The 23,287-nt window shown below is 40.6% G+C and overlaps 1 protein-coding gene across 2 annotated transcripts in view; it reads left to right on the top strand.

Annotated features, from left to right (window-relative positions):
• The first annotated feature begins 349 nt into the window (after positions 1-349).
• Positions 350-23,287, top strand: part of Bmp2 (bone morphogenetic protein 2) — a 44,142-nt gene continuing 21,204 nt past the window's right edge. Inside the window, exons 1-3 of one of the 2 annotated variants that reach the window (XM_078051430.1) lie at positions 350-860; positions 2,107-2,456; positions 10,387-11,177. In XM_078051430.1, coding sequence (XP_077907556.1) covers positions 2,114-2,456; positions 10,387-11,177 — 1,134 coding nt within the window. In that variant the 5' untranslated portion in view covers positions 350-860; positions 2,107-2,113. Of the gene's footprint in view, positions 861-2,106; positions 2,457-10,386; positions 12,484-23,287 lie in introns of those variants that run through there. The other variant, XM_005320489.4, reaches the window with a different exon arrangement.

Raw genomic sequence — 23,287 nt, 5'->3', positions numbered from 1 at the left:
CTGAGACTCAGAGGCGCGATGCCCAGCACCTCCTGTCGGGGATCGGGCGCCTGGGACGTGATAGTCGAGGTGTGATCGGACCCCAGGCTAGCCACAAAAGGCACTTGGCCCGAAGGCTAGGAGAGGGAGGCCACCCGCCTCAGCGGCCCGGGACTCGGTTGTACTCTCTGGAGAATGCGCCTAAGGACGACGGGGCGCCGGAGTCGCGGCAGTTTCCACCGGCGAGCGCTCATGGGGGTGCGCTGGAGTAAGGCAGAGTGATGCGGGGGGGCGACTCGCCTGGCACCGAGATCGTCGCTGTGCCCTTACCCGGACCCGGCGTCGCCCAGGATGGCTGCCCCAAGCCATGGGCCGCGGCAGAGCTAGCGCGGAGCGCCCAACCATCGCCCCCAGAGTCCCGGAGCCGGCCCCGCGCGGGGCCACGCGTCCCGTGGGCGCTGGTTCCTAAGGACGGCAACAGCACCAGCTTTTCCTTTCTCCCTTTCCTTCCCTTCCCTTCCCCGCACTCCTCCCCCTGCTCGCTGTTGTGTGTCAGCACTTGGCTGGAGACTTCTTGAACTTGCAGGGAGAATAACTTGTACTCCCCACTTCGCACCGGTGCCTTTGCCAGCACAGCCAGCCTGGTCGCCTCTGAGCCCCGCCGCCCCTCCACCCCTCTGCCGGGCCCAACCCCCCTAGAAGCTGTTCGGAGCTTGAGAAGAGGGACTGCGCGGCCGGCACCCGGGAGGAGGAGGAGGAGGCAAAGGGAACGGACACCCGGTCCCAGCGCCAAGTTCTTCTAACAGAGCTTTTTCCATGTGGAGACTCTTTCAATGGACGTGTCCCCGCGTGCTTCTTAGACGGACTGCGGTCTCCTAAAGGTAGAGGTCGCGGGCCCTTGGCCGGGAGTAAGGTGGGGGTGGGGGGAACCTGTGCTCGGGCACCGGTCGCCGCTGAGCTCCCCCTGGGACTGCGACCCGCTCCAAGTCAACAGAACCCCCTCCGAGTCCGCGTGCTGCGGAGCCCCTGAGGGGGCGCCCCAACCAGCAGCCCCAGGCGACCTACTGACTCGCCTTCCTGGCCCACAGTCTTCCGCCCCTCCTCCCTCCCCTCTTTTAGGTATATTATTAAGGCGGTTAGCGCTTACATGATTAAAAAAAAATAGTTAAATCCCTTCAAGAGGGTGGACCCTAAATTTCACCCATTCGTTGCCAACCTGTACCCCCTACCACGGCGATCTAACCCCTTCACCTTCCTCAAGTTGCTTAGGGAGATCGGCTCTCTACTCAGAGCTAAGTTATATCCCATTTCGGAAAGTTGGGATTCTCCGTGTTTGTTTCCAGAAACGCGAAGGGGCCTTACTTTAGTGCCACTTTGTATTTTAACAGCTGGCACGTGCATCAATAGATACTAGCCATTGACATGATTCCAGGAAGATAATTGTGTTTCTCTACTACACTGGAGGGATGCGGGGATGGAATGGCTTGTCCTTCACCCCTGAGGTTAGCGTCTGGTGCCACAACTTCAAAAGTTGTGGGCTTGAGTTTACAGGATCTAGAAGTTACAGTCTCTCTCTCTCTCTCTCTCTCTCTCTCTCTCTCTCTCTCTCTCTCTCTCTCTCTCTGTGTGTGTGTGTGTGTGTGTACGCGCGCGCGCGCGTGTGTAGGTAAGTTGCAGGAAGTTCTATGCAGCACTTCTAAGGAAGTCACATGCACTTTTCGAGCGCTGGACACTGTGTGTTTGAGTCTGTAGAGGATGCAGGATGTCAAGTCAAATGGTGTTTTCATGGACTCCAGGCGGCATTGGCTGTCAGAGATGGTGTCCAGGGGGTTAAAAAATGGGTTGACAGTCATTGATGCTGTCTGGGGAAGAACGCAAAATCCCCAGAGATCAGACGGATTGAGAATGGAGTGGGAAGAGGAAAGCATTAGGAACTTGGGGCCCTCCATTCTCCTAAAGATGCGGGCCTCTTCCGGCATCTCTTATGTAGTCGTGCGAGTGGTGCACTACAGGCGGGCAACCTGGAGGAGGAGGTCAGATAGCCCAACGGGAGCCTGGGCCGCGGGGGCGGGAAGGAGGGAGGACTGGGCGGGGAACTCCGGTGACTCACGTCGGCCCTGTCCGCAGGTCGACCATGGTGGCCGGGACCCGCTGTCTTCTAGCGTTGCTGCTTCCCCAGGTCCTCCTGGGCGGTGCGGCCGGCCTCATTCCCGAGCTGGGCCGCAAGAAGTTCGCGGCATCATCCGGCCGCCCCTCGTCCCAGCCCTCGGACGACGTCCTGAGTGAATTTGAGTTGCGACTGCTCAGCATGTTCGGCCTGAAGCAAAGACCCACCCCGAGCAGGGACGCCGTGGTCCCACCCTACATGCTGGACCTGTACCGACGGCACTCGGGCCAGCCAGGAGCTCCTGCCCCGGACCACAGGCTGGAGAGGGCTGCCAGTCGCGCCAATACCGTGCGCAGCTTCCACCACGAAGGTGAGGCGGGGATCAAGCTTTGAGGGAGGTGGGGGCGGGACAGGGGCGGGGAATCTCCTTGCGGAGCCCCCACCTGGGTAGGTGCGTGAGGCAGCTGCTCAGACCGTTCCACTTTTACTTCTGGATGGTCCTTTCAGAATCTCATTTTAACAGGCTGCTTGTGTGGCGGCAAGGGAACCAGGGATTCCCCTCTGGCGCATCCGCACCCTTTTCCTGGCCTGCAGCCAGAAGAGTAACTCCTCCCCCAGGAACTGGAGGAAGACCAAATGATGGGGAAGATGAGGGGGAAAGGCATGCCCCTAGTCAGAGAAGCGTGCAGGAATTCCACAGGGGGAGAATGAGAAGGTTTGGGATTTCTTTAAATCTGTTTGGAAGCCCTTCCTCTATAAATCTGTGTCTTCTGCTTAAGCTGGGGTTTCAGACTAAAATAGAGCCAAGGGCAAAATTTTCAGAGATAGTATTGAAAAATTAAAGCCCAGAGCTCCAAAGTCTTTCTAATTTACTGTTGATCTGGGCCTGGTTTGGAAGATTTCGAATCCTTATCTAATCCCCGTGGGAGATCAGTTCCACAATCAATCTTATTATTTCCACAATGAGTTTCTTGTCTTGCGCTTAAATCTTAGATAGGCTCTGGGTAGAGACAAGGCAAGCCTTCAGATAAAAGCTTTTGCAACAGCTGCCTGATTCCTTCATGTGCATTGAAATGTGATTTTTTTTTTTAATTTTATGATACTGAACGTGGTTTTCTAAGGTAGGATATTTCTGTTTGTTTCATCAGAAAGGCATTTAGTGAATTTGAAGTGTCTTAGAGCAGCTACTTAGATCTGTTGTACCTAAGTTCTTAAAGCAATTAGTCACAAGCATGTTACATGTCAGTTGTTTCCTACAGTTTTAAATGTCCCCTTGGCTTAATGCATTCTAAATACAGCAGGAAGTGCCAAGTTGTATGTCAGAGCACTGTTTGTAGAATATTAGGGAAACTGGGGGAATAAATCTCTCTTTTTCTTGCTTTTCACCACTGAGGTGGTAGATTTCAAATGACAACCTGAGCTCTGACATAAGCAAATTAGAAATGGCACAGCCCAAGGTTCTGATCAAGTGTGAAGGATGACTTGGGAGAACACTGGTTGATAATGGGAAGAAGTACCACAGGTGGGTCATGTGACAAAAGATAACTTCCTCAAGGCAGCAGATGCTAAATTGATCCTTATTGTGATCAACAATGAAGTAGGTGCTGAATTGATCATTCATTTTCAAATGCATTCCTAAGGCACGCTCCTGCTAGTAGAAATTAGAGATTTGAAAAGCAATAGGACTCATTCTATTCCATCAGAACCAGCCCACTGAAAGCATCAGTTGTCTGTACTCATAGGGAGAGACATTTTCAAATTGTGTACATTCCAGCATCATAATCCTGAGATGATTTTAGAGTCAGCTCATTGTTCCCAGCTGATCTTGATTGGAAATAGGTTTTTTTTTTTTTTTTTCTGGATAGAAAAGTAACAAACTCAGCTGTGTTAGCCACCTCTTCTGGAATTTAGCATGGAAACCATTCCTCACTTTATTTATGATGACAGGAAGGTACTGTCTCTCTTGTAACTTAAAAGGAAGATCACTTAAGTCAGTTACTGTCTAACACATTCAACTGAATGAAAATTTCATCAGTAAGGTCTCCATATTTCTCATTCTTCATCTAGAAGTGGCTTGATCAAAACTTAAAACAGGCTACACATTATCTGAGTGTCATTGTAACTTAAATAGCATGCTTGAGTCAAATTTGTATTGGTCAAAGTGTGATGTTATGGATAAAACAGTACTCAAGTTACCAACTTGTTTAAAATCAATTTGCAATATTTTTACATCTTAATTCAATTAAATGACATAGAAAAGTGTGTGATTTTTTTTCCTTAAATTTCAACAAATTCAGTTCTTTTCTCATTGTGACTAGTATATCATCATTAAGCTGGATATTACACTTTTTGAAGACTATTCACTGTTGTATAATGTGAGATTTTATTTTTATAAGCATCCTTGTGCCACACATTGCCTCTGAAAAACTTTGAATAAACCATGTGAATAAGGCTAGCTCAAGAGTAGAATACAGTTTGTACAGCATTATTAGACATGTATTTGGTAAAGAAGCAAAATAACCCTATTAAATAAGGTATCAGATAATTAAGTGAAATTATGAGATAACAGATGCCAAGATATGATCATTCAATCAGTGTGTAAATGATCACCAGAATAGTGATCTGAGATAAAATCATCAGTTGTCATTTCTCTTGTTGAACATTGTCTAACTCGTTTCTACAATGACTTTTATTTAGGAGAGTACAAACTTTGCTAAAATTCTCTTTTCAAAGTCATTGAAAAGTCCATCAGCCATGTGGGCTTTGCAGGATTGCCACTGAATACAGAAAGATCACTTCTTCAAATAGAGTCTTTCACATGTTGCTACTGTTGGAAACACATTAAACTGGATTGATTTCATTGGCCCTGCAAAAAGTCTTCATGCTTTCTTGACGTATCAGAATGTAGGAGAACCACTTGCTTGCTCTCCTAGACTCTGAAGGGTACCATCTTCCTATTTTCCATCTATGACTAATGCTTTCAAGTAGAGATGAATCCTGTTCCCTCAAAAGTAATTACCATGAAAATATCCATATAATGTGAAAGGTCAAGAAAGAATCATTGCCCTGTGAAGGAGAATGAATGCCACAAATTCCCTGTGTGAATTTGAAATTATAGGTACCTCCCCCAAACCAACACTTAGCTGATGTTCTTCCTGAGTGCCCCCAGGTATTACAGTGTGATTACAAAAGGCCCCATTAATAGAACCGTTACTGAGACCGAGGCTTTGGTCACCCATGATGGCTCCTTGGCACTCGAATTTTCTGTCCCTATATTCCCTCTTGATTCTTTCTCATTGAATTGCTTTGTCCTTTTTAGACTTGTTATTCGGGTATTTCTCTAAGAAGTTAGTAACAGGGCTCTGCATCATTCTAAAGGCAGAAGCCAAAACAAGGTGAGGCTTTTCTTCCTTTAGTTCCCATTTTCTTATTGTCTTAAACACAAACACCCACACACAAAACACTTATTCTTGCCAGGTGCAATGGCACACACCTGTAATCTCAGCAACTAGGGAGGCTGAGGTAGGAGGGTCCTAAGTTCGAGGCCAGCCTGTCTCAAAATAAAAAAAAATTAAAAAAAAAAAATAGAAAGGGCTGGGGATGTGTCTCAGTGATAAAGTGCCCTGGATTCAATGAAAAACAATGAACAAAAACCTTACTCTTTATAACCTTTCATATGTTACCATGTTTTTCCTCTTAACCTATATATAGATTATTTTATCTTCTAGAAAATATTGTGTATTATACACAGCCTCTTCCATGATGTTACAGAGTGATTTCCAAGCTTACCAATTTTTCAGACTACCTCTAGATTTTGTTGTTTTAATGAATATTTTTTTGTTGTCTTTTGTATTTTTCTATTCAAAGAGTGTTGCAAAATTCTCAAAACATAATGATAACTTACTTTAAAAAAAAAACTCACCATACTTTAGGGCAAAAAAGCAGCCACAAAATAGCAGTGGTTCCAAATAAGTTCTACATATCCCAGGCCAGGGGTCTGGAGGATGCTGCTAACTTTTACCTTCCCTGATGAAAAAGTGCCTAACTTTACTTTCCTCCTCAGTTTCATCTGCTTTCTCCATTATACCTGGGTAGTATATTCCTATCCTTTAGTTAGGACAAAGCTCACCCTACAGTTATCATTGTTGTTTTCTTTCTTTTTATGGTGCTGGGGATGGAACCCAGAGCCTCCCACATGCTAAGCAAGTGCTCCACCACTGAGAGATCTCCCAGAGGCTTTACAGTTTTTGTTGTTTTAACTACAGATGTGCCTCTGAATGGTTTTGACTCTTTCTTGAGGTTTAGGTTCCTTCCCATGTCAGGTACTGTCATCTAGTGGCTGGAAACTTAGGCACTACAGGAGACTCAAGTTCATAGCTCAGTGATATTAGGAAAGTTACATAATCTCTCTGAACTCCCATCTATTTCATATGAAAAATGGATGGTTCTTCTAGTCAGTTTGTTGGGGGAATAATGTTTTTAGATAAAGCTGTGAGTATCGGACCTGGCACCAAAAAAGCATTCAGCACATTAGCTAACATGATCATGATGACTTTAAAAAAAAAAAAAAATCTTTATTTATTTATTTTTATGTGGTGTTGGGGATCAAACCCAGGACCTCACACCTGCAAGGCAAGCACTGTACAGTCCCAGGCCTGTGATGACTTTTTTAAATGTCTCATTATCCTTTTATCTAAGGAAGAAAAGGCCAGAGTGGACCTACCCCAATCTTTTGGATTATTTGGAAATAGAGGAATAATTGTGAATGATTGACAGCATGTAGATGATTAAATTAGGACTTTTGGAGGAGAGGTTGAATATCATCATTATGTTGCTTTTTAAAAATTCCCCCACATTTTTAGTCTTAACTCCACTTAGAGGTGGACTGGTGGTATAGCTCAGTGGTGGAGCACTTGCCTTGCATGTACAAGGCCCTGAGTTCCATCTCCAGCACCCCCCCACACCCCCCCCTACACACACACACAAGGAAACAAAGAACTTAGAGACTCATAAACTCAGGTCGAAGTTAGGTCAGAGCCTCAAATCTTTAAGCAAGTTCAGCTGATTCAAGAAGGGATATTTAAAGGGAATTAACAACTGTTTAAGCCTCCAAAAAAGTATACATTACCCACTCTTTATTTTCTGAATCTCCAGGCTTCCTGTGATAATTTATGGAAAGTTTCTTTTTCTTTTACTTTATTTCAAATAGGTTTTGAATTTCCCATCCTCAAGAAAAGATTGAACCTTCTCCCTTAGAGGAGGAAAAGGTGGTATGTGCACTAACCTTGAGGAATGACTTCCCAGGGCTGGGGAGCTCCTCTCTGATTTATGTCTGTGACCTGAATCTTCAGTTTGAACAGAGACCTCTGCATTAATGGGAGATAGAGGGCATTCGAGGATTAGATAGATGAGGTACAGTTGGAAAGTTGGAGAAAGATATTTATATTACCTGTTATTACTTATAGTGCAGTTTTTTTTTCCCTTTGCCAAAGCCAGGAGACATTTCTGCTTTGTTAAGACTTCTTGCCTCTAATGATTTTAAATCGTGAGAAATTGTTGAATCAATTTTAATATAATTCAATCTTTAGTTTTTGAGGGTTATTGTTGTGGCATATGCCTCTTATAAAAACCTATCTTCCTTACATCATTAACCTATTTCATACTTAGCTTGGAGATTGTTTCTTCATCCTCTGGCCATGAGTGTATGTGCATACACATGTTGTGTGTGTGTGTGTGTGTGTGTGTGTGTGTGTGTGTGTGTGTGTGTTTGTGAGAGAGAGAGGAAAGAGAGAGAGAGAGATTGTCAATTCTTTCCTTTTTATTTAAGGATTGGGATTCAGAGTTTTTGTTTCTCTTGTGATTTCTCTGGGCACTTAAATTAATAGTTATTCATGGAATGCCCTGGATAATTTGCCTTTGCTTCCCTTTCCTTGAAGAACAAAGAATGTACCTAGATGTACAGGTAATCAGAGAAGTCAAGAACTCAGGTGCATTTCTGGCTTTGGTGTTATTGGGTTCTGGAGGATGCTGCTAACTTTTACCTTCCCTGATGAAAAAGTGCCTTGAGCGAAAACACAGGAGGGCTTCTGGAATGAAATGGAGCTTCTCTTTTAAAAATAGAAGCTAAATACAATTCTTTATACTTGCTAGGGACCACTGAAAGAGCCCTAGTTCTGTTGGTAGGAAGGTTTTGTTAATTTTTATGGCCAACCTGAAGTACCATTAGCTTACAGTGGGGCTCAGAAAGTGGGATGGATCCTGAAATGTGTTCCCAAGAGCTTTGGACTAACAAGTACTCTCTTCTTGGCCTGGTGGTTTCCAGGTCCTTGTAGAAGAACTTTAGAAGACCTTTCTGTTTGAGTCCCTGGCTGGCCTACCCTTAACTTCGACTCTTATTTCTTGGCTCTTGCTAATGGTTGTTCTGCACACTCATACTAATCAAAAGCTACTTTTCAAACACATCCCTCTGGTGATCTACACTTGAATGTCAAAAACATCCTTTAAAACCTTGACACTCAAAGTGTGGTTCATGAGTTTACAGGATCTTCTCAACTAGTAGCTTGTTGGAAATGCAGGATCTCAGTCCATTTTTCAAATCTACTGAATTTGGAAATTTGAGGGATCTTACTGGTTACCTGTGAGGGTAAAAGTTTCAGTAGCACCATATTAAAGCATACTCTAGAACTTGGTGTAAATTGTCCCTGTTGAACTCAGCTTCTGCTCAGCTTGCAAAACTTACATGGTGAAGGTTAGTGGGGTAGAATCTTTGAGAGATCTGACATGCTTCTTCTATGTTAAGGTATCTTGATTGTGTTTGCAACTTGCAGCTCTTTGATTTTTAAGCAAATACAACCATAGAATTGATAGAAGTTTTACTTTCTTTTATAACAATGACATGGATCTATGGGAAAATAGATTCTGTTAGCTCTTTAAATCCTAAATGAAGCAGGTAATTTTTTTTGACAGTGAAAGAGTGTGTTAAAAGTAGAAGATAAGCTCAAATATCACTTATTCTAATGCCTTAGCTATCAACTTAATAGTAATATTGTGCTTTTGATGATCTATAAACTATAAGCATTCAAGGTGCTATATTATATTTTACATTTTGCTTGGAAAACAGTATTTCTTATATTTGACATTCAGGAATCAAAACCAGACAGATTTATGTGTGGCCTATTTAGATGGTTCTTGTAGAATAATGATAATAGATATAGAAAGTTGATTCTGTAATAGGATGAGATCCTTTCTTATACAGTGAACCTCAAAATGATATTTTTCATAAATTTTTATAAATTAATTTGGTTTTGTATCTATCCTTCAACCTGTTTATTAGATTATATACATATATATGTCTATATTTATACATACACATATATATTTAAACAAAAAGGAAATATAAACAAGAGAAAAAGTTTTTTTTTTCTTTTACCCCCAAAAGCATGTGAAATGAGATTTTGCTTCTTGAGTTCATAAGGAGGTGAGAGAAAAAACAGTCAGGAAGCTATTTCTCTTAAAATTGTTTGGCCTTAATTACTACAGTGTCCTAGTACCACCCATATGTTTCCAAAGAAGTATATCCCTGTAAATGCCTTTGTCTCTGGACTTTTGAGTAAAATGGTAGGGTGTGCTTTGCAAAATGTCATCGTTGATGTTGAGTTTCAGAGTCTTTAATTAGGAAGCTGAAATCTGTATATTGAGATTTGTAAATCATCTAAATTGCAGAGTAATGTTTTAGGATACCGCTTAAGGGATTGACATTAAAGCCCCCTTTTTTTTTTTAAGGAACTGCAATAATTTCCTCAACTCCTCACTCATTAGATCCCTACTAACTACAGTGCTGATTTTTTTTTCTGCCCCTAAAGTCTGGAATTTCAAAGAAATGCATCACCATTTCCCTATTATTTTAGCCACCTGGAAGTCATGTTCATGTATTGAATCAAAAAATAACAATTAATTATGAAATTTTATTTCATGGAATAAGTGTTGATGTGACCCTATAGAAAGGGGAAGAGGAAGGAATAATTCTTTTTTTTTTTTTATTTTAAAGGTGACTTTTTTTTTTTTTTTTTTTTTTTTCATTTTAGCAGTCTGGGGATTGAACCCAGGACTTCACATATGCTAGGCAAGCCCTCTGCCACTGAGCTTCATCCCCAGTCATGAAAGTTTTACTTTCTGGTTGCAAACTTTTACATGGGCTAAATAAAACCCTGCAAGGTTTAAAACTTCTGATAGCTAAACTATCATTACTCCTCTTATTGAATATTTTGTCTTCTTCTCCCCTCCCACCTTTATCCAATTAGAATCTTTGGAAGAACTGCCAGAAATGAACGGGAAAACAATCCGGCGATTCTTCTTTAATATAAGCTCTATTCCCACTGAGGAGTTTATCACATCAGCAGAACTTCAGGTTTTTCGGGAACAGATACAGGAAGCTTTGAGAAGCAATAGCAGTTTCCATCACCGAATTAATATTTATGAAATTATAAAACCTGCAACTGTCAACTCAAAATTCCCCGTAACCAGACTTTTGGACACCAGACTGGTGAATCAGAACGCCAGCAGGTGGGAGAGTTTCGACGTCACTCCCGCTGTGATGCGTTGGACTGCGCAGGGACACGCCAACCATGGATTTGTGGTGGAGGTGACCCACTTGGAGGAGAAGCAAGGAGTCTCCAAGAGACACGTGAGGATTAGCAGGTCTTTGCACCAGGATGAACACAGCTGGAGCCAAATAAGGCCGATACTGGTCACTTTTGGCCATGATGGGAAAGGGCGCCCTCTCCATAGAAGAGAAAAGCGTCAAGCGAAACACAAACAGCGGAAGCGCCTCAAGTCCAGCTGTAAGAGACACCCTTTGTACGTGGACTTTAGTGACGTGGGGTGGAATGACTGGATTGTGGCCCCTCCAGGGTATCATGCCTTTTACTGCCACGGGGAATGCCCTTTTCCCCTGGCCGATCACCTGAACTCCACCAATCACGCCATCGTGCAGACGTTGGTCAACTCTGTGAACTCCAAGATCCCTAAGGCGTGCTGTGTCCCAACAGAACTCAGTGCTATCTCCATGCTGTACCTTGACGAAAATGAAAAGGTTGTATTAAAGAACTATCAGGACATGGTTGTGGAGGGTTGTGGGTGTCGTTAGCACAGCAAAATTAATTAATTAATTAATTAAATATACACACACACACACACACACACACACACACACACACACACATATATATATATATTAGAAAAAAAGAAAAAAAAAAGCCCAAAAGCCCCCCAAAACAAAACCAGCTGACACTTTAATATTTCCCAATGAAGACTTTATTTATGGAATGGAATGGAAAAAAAAAAAACACAGCTATTTTGAAAATATATTTATATCTACGAAAAGAAGTTGGGAAAACAAATATTTTAATCAGAGAATTATTCCTTAAAGATTTAAAATGTATTTAGTTGTACATTTTATATGGGTTCAACCCCAGCACATGAAGTATAATGGTCAGATTTATTTTGTATTTATTTACTATTATAACCACTTTTTAGGAAAAATAGTTAATTTGTATTTATATGTAATCAAAAGAAGTATCGGGTTTGTACATAATTTTCCAAAAATTGTAGTTGTTTTTGGTTGTGTGTATTTAAGATGAAAAGTCTACATGGAAGGTTACTCTGGCAAAGTGCTTAGCACATTTGCTTTTTTTTTTTTTTTTTTTTTTTTTGCAGCGCTACTGTTAAGTTCACAAGTTCAAGTCCAGAAAAAAAAAAAAAAGTGGATAATCCACTCTGCTGACTTTCAAGATTATTATATTATTCAATTCTCAGGAATGTTGCAGAGTGGTTGTCCAGTTCATGAGAACTTTCGTCCTTATTAGGTGGAATATTTGGATAAGAATCAGACATTGCTGATCTGATACAGAAACCATCCCCCCCACCCCCTAATTTGCAGAAAAAGTAAAGCAGGACCAATAGAAGTAATTAGCAAAAGGATGAACATGCAGGAAAGTGAATGATGGTTCATTGTTCTTCTTTCCTGAAACAGTGATCCCTTCTAGGGGCTGATCTGGCCAAAGTATTAAATAAAACGTTAAGATTTCTTCATTATTGATATTGTGGTCATGTATATTTAAAATTGATGTCCTGTGGCCCTCATTAAGATCTGGAATTAGATTTGTATTTCCCCTCTACCTTGTCGGGAAGCTCTCTATGCCCCAAAGTACCTAATTTTCTAACTTTGCCCAACACACAGCTAAATTGTGCACATCATGTTTTCTGCCCACACCCTGTACTCTGACTGATCAGCTTGCTATTCTTACCAAGGTAATGTGTTTGAACACATTTCTCCAAGTGTTAAACCTATTTCAGATAATAAATATCAAACCTCTGGCATTTTGTTCTATAAAGTCCAACCTGTGAGAGAAAATGTCTCATCTGTACAGTATTCACAAAGATTACCTTGTGTTTGCATTTTTGTTCTGAAGTTACTTTATTTCAGAGGGGGGATGGGGAAAGGTAAGGAATGGTTGGAAAGTTGCAGGCAGGTCATTGGATAAGTCATAGTTACACCCAAGGAATTGCCAATGATATCATATTTTTTTTTATGTGAACTTCTGTGGGGCAGAATGATTTAAGAAAAAAACCAAAGCCTACAAAACAATCAAAACCTGGGGAACCCAAGGTAAAGTTTCAAAGATGATATCCTATGCAACAGGGGCAACCGTGCCAAAAAAATTAGAAAGGGAAAGTGTCTGAGATCAGCTTCTATAAGAACATCTGCCAATTGGCCTGAAGCCCAAACAGAATGAAGTCAAATTAGGCTGCTCAGAATGAACACTTACCAGGGGCAGAGCTTCTGTGCCCCAGCTTGGAATCAGACCCAAGGCAGGGCTCCCTTGCTGATTTTAAGACCAGGGAACCTAGGAATCCTTGCTATGTTACTGGCAATATTTTAAGTCAATTTCCAGGCTGTTATGTCCCCTCTAATCCTGCCACAATAAGTGAAAACTAGTTCTAATCTCCTTTACTTACTCCACTTTACAAATGGCTTTAAAACTAGTGTGTTTGTAGTACAACCGACTGTTAAAATTCTTCCCAAGAATTAATTTTGGATGACTACAAACATAGCTACCTTTTTAGGGACTATAAGGTTCTGTAGATGATATGTTTAACTGAACGCTTCAACTATTTTATCGTCTTTTTGCTTCTTTTTATCTGCATTGATTGCTCTTGCTTAGGTGGGCAATCATTAGATTTAACTCCACCATGGAAAACAGGGTCCTCTTTGTCCTCCAGTTATTCTTTACCTTTCTTGCCATAAATATGAGAGACAGACTGCAGTCTTAACATCTTAAAAAACAATAACCTGTGTTTTTCCAACTCCAGATTCTCTAGATGAGAATGTGAGAGTACTGCACAAGAATCTCATCCTATGGCAATTTCATCCATCCTTTGAATTTCTCTGCTTTGTTCTAATTTTCTGGGTTAAAATTGCTTTCAGTGGCAGCAGCTCAAATCTGTTCTCTTACAATATATACGTACTTACTATCCATATAAACTGTAATAGACACGTATAAATGTATGAAGGTATATGTAATGGACATCACACATGTTGATGATGGAATTTTCAGTTTTCCTTTAGTTTCAGAGATTTTATAATAATTGAGGGCTCTGACCCTCTTGGCAGCTCACTTGAGAAATCATATTCTTACATACATTTTACACTCTTCCAGACTTTTCAGAGAAGGAGTCAGAACTAATACCATGCCACTGAATTTCTTGAATTTCAGTCACAATTCTGGAAGATCCCTTGAATCACTGTAGAATTGGCTTAAAGTAAAAAACTGTAGTAGTTTCTGAATTTTGAGGGATCGTCTTTCAAAATTGATTAAATCGTGTCATCTGTTTTTGTGCTTGTCTGGGCTGCGTGTGCCTCACTGGCGTGGTTTTAACCTATATGGCACGTCCAGGTTGCTGTGTTCATTTTTTTTTTTTGACTTCCAAAATGAGGAAGGGGGAGGGTGAGTGGTTTAAAGATATATCTGTGCTTCTATTTTTTTTTTTCATAATTTCTACTCCAATCACTAAATTGTCCCTCAAGAAACCAAGAGTGGAGAGAAGTTCTGTAAATCTGGTCTGTGTAGCAAGCTATGTAATTATTAGATATCCTGAGTGGCTCATGTTTTTCCCCTCCATTGTTTATTGAAGGGGGAAAAAAATTCATCTGTCCGATCAAAATTGAATCAAAGCACTTTGGAAAGCATATTTCTGTTGCACTCTGATATTAACGTTAAGATGTTGATTCATGGAATGTTTATATGCCACAGTTCCCTTATCTATTATAAAGCAAAAGAAACACAGCCTTGCAGCAAAGAATAATTAAAGTCTAGAGTAATTGGAACACGGATAGGCAATCCAAGGAAGTAAGAATGTTCTGGCACTATGCCCTTCCTGTTTTATTTTTTGCGGGGACGGGTAGGGTGAGATGGGGATAACTTGCCAGTCTACTCCACTCAGGTAAATTGCTTTTCCTCTTTCCTCAACCCTGCTGACATAAATTACAGCCTTATGGTATTCTCCAGGGCAGAATTTTCTGATTCTTTTCCTGCCCTACAAACTTCAAAGTGAACGTCTTCCTTACTTGGGAGGGGGGTGGCAATGTTCTAAATAAAACTTCTTAGATTTTAATGTGCACTCCAATCACTAGTAATGCCTCCAGGAGAATGAAACTTCAATGCATATACAGACTCCCTGGAATCATGTTATATTATGGATTCTGTTTCAGAGGGTCTGGGGTAAGTCCTCAGGAGCTCACAGGTGAAGCCCTTACTGTAGATTGAAGGATCACAATTTGAGTAGCAAGACTCTGATGAATGTCTTCTCAGTCTTACATGCAATAGTTGAACCAAGTTTAGGCCCTTCCCTAAGAAGCAGAGCTTAAAGGAAAAGAAACAGAAAAACAAACCTGTATACAGAACTGCATCTGAATACATTTCACCATATCTGAAATGATGGCCTACATATTTTTTTTTCAAAGGCATTCTTTTCCCCCACAAGATGACTGGCAATTTTGTGTTCTAGCCACCCTCAGACATGAAAACACTTGGTTGCTTATCTTGTAAAATCTGCTCCGCTTGCTTGCTTGGGCATGTATGCAGTCAGTTTAGTCAAATACGTGTCAGTACATCTATGTGGATGGGGGAGCAGGTGCAAGCCCTTAAAAACGTACTTTTAAAAAAAGTTTAACACTTAAGTCAGTCCACGGAGTTGATCCTAGTGTGTGATCTTAGTGCCAAGCCTCTGAGTTAAATGTCTTCCCTTTGAAGGCAGCAAATAGATGTCATGCATTTGAAGCATTTGTTTATACTAAAAATGATACTTGACTTTTTTTGGTTGTTGTTATAACACAGTTCACTGTACAACTCCATGGAGCCTAGAGGGTGGTATAAAGCTACCAAAGTTGGTACTTGAGGTTTGATTTAATGGATATTGGAATTTCCTATGCCGCAGTTGGCTTTGAATAAGGTGCTTAAGTGAATGGGTTCAGGCTTGGAAAAGCAAAAGGAATTGATTCCCTCTGAAATGGGGGTCAGCAGAGAAATAAATTCCTGTCTTTGCTCAGTGTTTTCACCTATTTTCTAGCAAAATTTGCTATGAAGGCCATTTGTGTAGCGGCGTCCATTGACTTTGTAGATTCGCTTTGAACATTTCTTAAAAGCAACTTGGATTTAGATATTTGTTGAAAATTTTTTGGAATAATCTCAAGTACACTCTTCATTGTGTGTGCACAACGTGCATACACATACATGCACTTTTACACACACAGACATCAATCATGTCCAAGGGAACAAATGATTTGCTTCTGTCTGGAGTATAAATGCCTACATATTTTAGATGTAGGGCATCTGAATTTTTTTTTCTCCCACTGGGTTTATCAGTTTCTTTAGGTCTCTAAATTTTGATTGAGTCCCTGTGAGGCGCTTAAGCAGTGCTATACCAGACACTGACTTTAACACCACTTAAAAGTTTGTGCTGCCCTGTGCCCTGGGCCCCACTCCAAGGCATTGCCAGGAGTGCATTATTGTTTCAGTCCATTCAGATGAGGAGGTCTCTGAGCAAACCACCGATTTGCTTAAAGCTTCCCTCATAAGGAGCAGGATCTCATCTGGACTGCATTTACCCTGGAACTGCTTGGCCGCAACACTATGAGAGAATAATTATTGAACTATTTTACTGTACAACTATTTCCAAATTGTTGATTTTTTATTGATTTCAGGAGGCAAGCTAATTGCCCCATGGCAACTTGATGTTAACATTTAATGAAGATCAGGAAACAGAGTTTATGAAAAGCTTTTGTATAGTAACTGCAAAGTTTCAAGAACTGTTTTATACTTCCTGACAGTGCTGGGCCTAGCTTAATGGTTTGTTTTTATTGCTTAAGAGTGTAAACCTTGCTTTAGCTGGGTGTGTGGAAACTATACCCTCATCCCCGCATTACACATTTTCTCAATGCTTTTTTACTCACTCCTGACTTCCTTTCCTACCATCGACAATCAGGACTTTTTTGGTGTGCTTTAATTGTGCGAAAGCGAGTTTCTATCTTTAAACCCAGAGAATCTTACACACCCACACCCCCACACACGCGCACACACACACGCGCACTCATGAAGTAAAGTGTCTGTATTGTTTCACTTTGTTTTGGGTGGAGTTTCTTTTCAGCACTTGGTTGCTAGACGACCAGGCAGACAAAAGTTAAAGATTGAAAAGGCATTTTTAAAGATGCCAAATCTTGGCGGCTGTGCTATTTTATCTCTGACTTTATATGGAAGGCTTAGTTTTCTGACCAGGTTCCCCTTGTCTTCTATTGGGTAGAAGGCTGCCTGGTAGAATTTTTTGAAGTCTGGCTCTGACAGTATTATCTGTTTGAGAACTTTCCCTGAGTGTTGTTCCCATTTGCTGGAACACAGCTTCCCACCTGGATGAAAAAAAAAAAAAAAAAAGAAAAAGAAAGAAAAAGAAAAAAGCTTGGTTTCCAAGGGTGTGTTTTAAATTACTAATAAAGTTGAGCTGTAGCTCTCAGCTGCTTTGTTTCAAGGCAAAGAGGTAAAGGGAAAATTGCTTTGGGAGAGAGCATTCAGAAATACAAGATTTAGGGTATGGAGTCCACTGTCCCCAGAAAGCTACGCTGCTTATTCTGGTAGATAGTGTTAAAAAATGTTTTTAAGAATTCTTAAAAGCCTAATTTTAAATCAAAGTCATTGGCTCATTTCAGTAAGATGCTTCAGGAGGTGTGTTATAAAAACAGGATCTTTATAGATCAGCCAAGTTGGACGTGTGTTCACAAGTTCATCTCACATGCGCGCACCATTTATAGGTCTTCACTGAGGTCTTCCCTTCTGCCTGGCTCACCTCTGACTTGCCACTTCTCTGGCTCCCCTCGTTGTGGGGTTCCCTTGTCTGGAATTCAGTCAAATCCATGGAAAACTTGAACCACTTTCCTGATTCATTTACAGGCAGGATTTCCTGGCATGGGGATCAAGAGAGAATTGTGAAGTTAGTTCATCACAGACTGGAAATTAGAATCTTCTGAAGCCCATCTGGCTTGTACACAGAAATTTGACAAAATATTATCTTATGAATACATCTTACTGACTTGGAAATTGCCCAATCACTTAGCTAAACCAGTAAGTTCATAGTTCTCTAAAGCACATATGATTTATCAATAATACAAGGCAGGAAAACAACTGTGCTTAAATGCCAAGGCCCTGAAATGAAGCAGGATGTAAACAATGACAATCAATAGGTGAACATTAAATAGAAATAGGAATAGCAGGCCCATTATGGAGAAAAATGTCAATATTTCCTAGTATCATCAGATTGGACTCAATTGTGTTTGCTTATTTAGCTTGGCTGAATAATAGAAAATGGGGAAAATTAGAGAAGTTGGTGGATATTTTTCTGGCTAAAAATACACACACACATATACATATTGGAGTGAGATTAATGCAGCTTTCAATAGTAGAATGGTAATTTTAAACAACACTGTAGTATAACAACGCCTTCTTTAGTAATGCTGAATATCATTTTACCTGTATAGGGTTCAAAAGTTGCTTTTTGAATTGTCCTACAAGGACAATTCACAAGAAAGAGAACTGAAGGCTAAGAAGTCTAGAATCTTTTTACCAGCAAAGTTTCCTAAATAAAAATATATCCCTGATTGATACAAAAGTATCACATTTTGCATCAGTGTTATACAAAATTGTTGTCATACTAGAAGATCCATTAGTGGGCTCTAAGTCCTTTCTATCAACTGGGAGCACCCACTGTTATCTGAGCATACCTTTAATAAGGATGCAACCAGGTTGAAGTCAGGATGTTGGAAGGGTGCTGTCTTGGTGTTTTGCTCAATTTGACCATTCAGTGTACTTGGGAGTTCAAAAGCTTCTTTTTTTAAGAACTTGGCAGGAAAGAGCAGAGAGAGTGTTGCTAGACATTTCTAAAATGCAACTAGGTGCATTCTTTTAGCATGGCAGAATAAGTTGCCAAGTGTTTCCATCCCCAGGACCATTAAAAATTGGATATTGAAACTGTAACAATGCTATTAATCCTGGGAGGATTAATTAAGAAACTTTGCATGAATTAAGGCAGAGGATGGGGACAAATCTATTTATTATGTACCATTTCTAGAAAGTTCAGAGGGGATTAATGCTTTAGTCCCAGTGGTGCAAAAAAGAACCTGTCTGCAAGCCAGCTGTTGCCCCCAAAAATGCTCTGGAAATCTTCTGCCTAGAGCATCTGTAAGGTTTTGACCTCTGGTCCCCAAGAGCTTGACACCCCCAAGTCTGTCCCTATCTGATGTTAAAGTAAAGTGTTGTAAGTTTTCATTTCAGGTGTAGAAATTGATCTCTTTAATCTCATCCTCTTCACTTACCCACTCCTCAAAAAAACATGGTTAGAATTTCCTTATATTTCCATTTGACATTCTGTTCTGTTTCTTTCTATTTCTTTCTCCCTTCCTGTGGGTGTCAGAATATTATGTGGAGATAAAGAAATGTGTTAGGGAAAGAAGTGCTGGAAAAGTCAACCTTCTTGGATACCAGGGAGTGCAGTTTGGTCCTATATCATCACAGAGCCAACAGTGTTTTAAATGTAACTGAAGCTGTGCAGAAGGACTCCTCCAGGATGCCAGTTTGGACAAGGAACAAGATTCTATTGTGCTTTTTTCCTTTTCCATGGTGATGAGAGTGAGTTTGGGGGAAGGAATAATTCCACAGACTTCCCTCGTGGAAAATGCTCATGGTAAGGGAGAAATTACTTTCCTGCCATCCCTGTAACACAACCTCTGGGATGCTGGGAAGAAAGCCTCTTCCAGTGGGTGGGGTGAGGTGGGGTGAGGTGGGGAAGGAGCTGGCAGCCCGTTGGCTTTCAGTGGAGCGAATGTGTGCACAGAGCCCAGTGCTTCTGCTCTGCAGCCAGAGACAGTGATTCACTTGATTTTAATTTTGACGTTAGCATTTTTTCTCATGACTCACTGATAATTTCACATGGAATTTAAAAGGCTGAAACAGTTATTTACTTTTTAGGAACTTAAAACATTCACCAGGTAGGATAAATATCTTTCTATTGAAATGGAAGATGCATTCATATTTCATTAAAGAAAAAAAAGATGCGAGACAGGCATTTGTCTCACCTTCCCCTGCTAGTTTCCACCTGCACCCCTGCACAAGCTGATCTTCTCCAGAGTGTTGGCCTACTATCAGCTACCCAGCCTCATCTTAGATGTTTCCCTTATCTTGAATTGCTCTGAACAGCAGTAAATACTTCCCTGCTATCATTCACCTTCTCTGGGTTTTGTTGTAACTTCAGTAAATCAGGGTCATCCTTCTCATATTTGTGTTATGAATCTCATGAGCTAAGATGCTGTTCAAGATCTTGGTGTCCAGCTTTGTTAAGGGTCTTGCAAAAATTTTGATCAGTGGGTGAGTAAGAACTGGGCTGGCATGAGGATAAGTGATAACTTAAAAATACACCCACGTGCACGCACACACATGCACATTCTCACTAACTTCCCAATTCAGATGAAGTTGTAAATAGTGCATTTGCTATATAATTATGAGTTTCTATTATTTTTATGATAGATTACTTATGGGAAGACAACAAAGACGTAGTGAAGTATGGGATTCACCCAACAGCTCCAAGTTCATAATTTTTGCACAGCTGCAGACCAATGAACTGATGCTTGGAAATTTACTTTAATGAAAAAGCCATAATTTTTCTGAATCAGCATAGCAAGTGTATTTTTGTGACAGTATAAAGTGGCTGAAAGAGTGCTCAGAGGTAGTATAAGCATTTTCCTTGAACATCTATGTACTCATTATTTTTATGACCACACTAAGGAGGAGATGGGATCAGCCTAGATTTCTGTGCAGAGGACCCGCTCTCTACCATCTTTCTTCTTTCCAGTTTTGTGCCCCCAAAGGAGAATATATTGAGGAGGGGAAAGCAAATTAAAGGTAACATTCCCCCAGTTCTCATATTTACCAACATACCAAAAGCTATTGTGCAACATGGCTCTATTTCACGCTAAAACAAAATATAAGATTTTGTGCATGATATGACTATAACAGCACTGGCCAACACAATAACCACTAGACACATGAGGCAATTAAATGCATGAAATGTGGTTATTCCAAATTTAAATACGTTGTAATGTTGGTACACAACCTGATATTAAGGTAAATAAGAAAAAGAAAGAAAGAAAGCTATCACATTAATAATTATTACATTGATTACATGATGAAGCAATAATTTTGAATATATTAGGTTAAATAAAACTATCTTCAAAATTTATTTTACTACCTCTTTTTTTAATGTGCTTCTAGAAAATTTTACATAACCTATTTGGCTAGCATTATGATTCTCTTGGATAATACTGGTTTAGAGCAATAAGTGAGAGTGGATTCACATCCCTCAAATTCACTTTCAGACAGATGGACTTCTCAGGAAGCAGAGAAAAAGATAGGTACTAGAACTACACTTGGGTAGAGAGTCGTAAATAGCCATAGCATCCTCATAAATATCAAGGGTGTTCATCTATGGTGTCTCACCGAGAAAAGTTAGGGAGCTGTCAGCATAGTGTACAGAAAATTGGCTTCAATTTTTGGAGGTTTATGTGGTCATTCTGCCTTTGCAGGTGGCTAAATGCATGTGGTCTGGAAGGTGGTTTAACTGCTCAGAGCATCAATCTCTTTGCTTTAAGACAGATGTCTTTTGAGCTCTTCCTAATTCATAGGATTTTTATAATAAATGAGATTAATGGGTATGAATGTGTCATTTTTCGAAGCAAATGTAGATTCATGGGAATATAAAGGGAAAATTGGATGAATGGTTGGGCCCTGTTTTAGACATCTATTGCTGAGAAATAAGTTACTCTGAACTCTGTGGTTTGAAACAACAAGTATTTACCATGACACATATTTTCTGTGAATTGGGAATTCTGGAGTAGCTAAGCTCTGTGGTGTCCCCTCAGTCTTTCAGGACACTGCTATCAAATGCCAACCATGTTAGTGTCACTTTGAGGTTTGGCTGGGACTGGAGGACCCACTTTTAAGATTGCTCACTGGCATGGCTGTTGCCAAGAGGAACACTCTTCTGTTCCCCATGGACCATTTCATAGGGCTGTTCATGTGTCCTCCCTCCAGAATGAAGGAATAAGAGGACAAGGAGGGAGCCACAGTGACTCAGTCTCAGGGGTGGTACGTTGTTACTTCCACCTTATTTATTTATTTATTAGGAGCAATTCACTAAATCCAGCCAAGCTTCAAGGGAACCGGGGTTGTGGTATTAAGCACCACCTTTCAAAGATTCCATCTAAACATTTGTTACATATATCACAACACTGCCGGCTTTATCACATTTGTAGAAATGGTAAAACCCTGCAATACTGATTCTGTAAAGGACTGAGTTGAAAACTCAAGTGAGCTCAGAGTAGAAACAAATTTCTGGTTCTGTTGGAGTCTGGATAATGACATCTCCAGCTAAGTTTCATGATCATTCGCTTGTCAGCACTTTGTCCCTGGTGATCTATAATGCTTCTCTCTCTCCTCTCATGCAAAAGGACTGGCAGAAACCAAGGACACAGGAACAAGTAAGAGAAAGAAGCAATATTGCTGTTACAGTAGTCGGGCCTTTGGAGCAGGTCCTGAATGACCATGTTCTTGGGCCCTTCCCCTGTCACAGCCCCTTCTTCATATTCTAAACTTGCTCTTTTTACTTCCTGGGACTTTTTAAGGAGGAGATGTTCTCCTAGGTTTTATCTGCTGTTTGCTTGCTCTACCACTTCTGCATAGCAGACGGGGACTTTTACAGGTGTCTAGATAATGTTAAGGCCTTGACTTTTCCTATCCCCTTTGGTCTGAGGATTAACTCCAGCAAAGCAAACAAACTCCACAAACAAACTAAAACAAAAAAGAAAAAAGAAAAAAAAACTTTGATTTGGGGGTCCTTCTGATATTCAAACTCAAGCTATAGGATATATTTTGCAGGTAGATGAAACACCTTGCAAGTCCCTTTGTGGAAGGCTGAACAGTTGAATGACTATCTCTACCCTCGTGATTGTTTTTGCCTTTTTTGAGCTTTGACACTCCTCAGAGGAAAAGAAACCCATGCTCTAATGATTACCACCCAGTCTTCCCTATTGTGGGAAAATGCCATATAGGACAAACATGTGCCTCAGGGTCACTTAAATGAATAACACCAACAACTTGAAGGAAACTTGCTTTTATGCATCTTTTTCTTTTTTTTAACACAAAGGCAAGAGAAATATAACTCACTAAACTATTTTTATCTATGTTATAATTCCAGAGAACAAATAAAAAGAATCTTAGGTTGGTTTTATATAGTTGAAGAAGTATTTAGCACTGAAGTTTACTATGTTAGGGAGTGGGTACCCATCTAAGCCACATGTCAAGTAAGCTTAGTTTTATATTGATGTGTTATAAATACTAAATTAATTAATTCATAAAAAAATTTCATTGGTGATTGAATGAAATAAGTTTGCAAGGTAAGAGGGACTATATCATATCATATCATATCAATCTGCTATTCTAAATCTGATTGAAAGTTATTTAAGGCTCTGAAATAAGGGGAAATGAGATTTTCATATACATATATTTTACCACCATGACTGCTCTGTGAAATTGGATTAGAGGCGGCAGA

The sequence above is a fragment of the Ictidomys tridecemlineatus genome, chromosome 5 (genome assembly GCF_052094955.1).
Source record: "Ictidomys tridecemlineatus isolate mIctTri1 chromosome 5, mIctTri1.hap1, whole genome shotgun sequence".
Lineage (NCBI taxonomy): Eukaryota > Metazoa > Chordata > Mammalia > Rodentia > Sciuridae > Ictidomys > Ictidomys tridecemlineatus.
The sequence above is the reverse complement of the archived record's forward strand: the minus strand, read 5'-3'. Positions and strand labels throughout refer to the sequence as shown.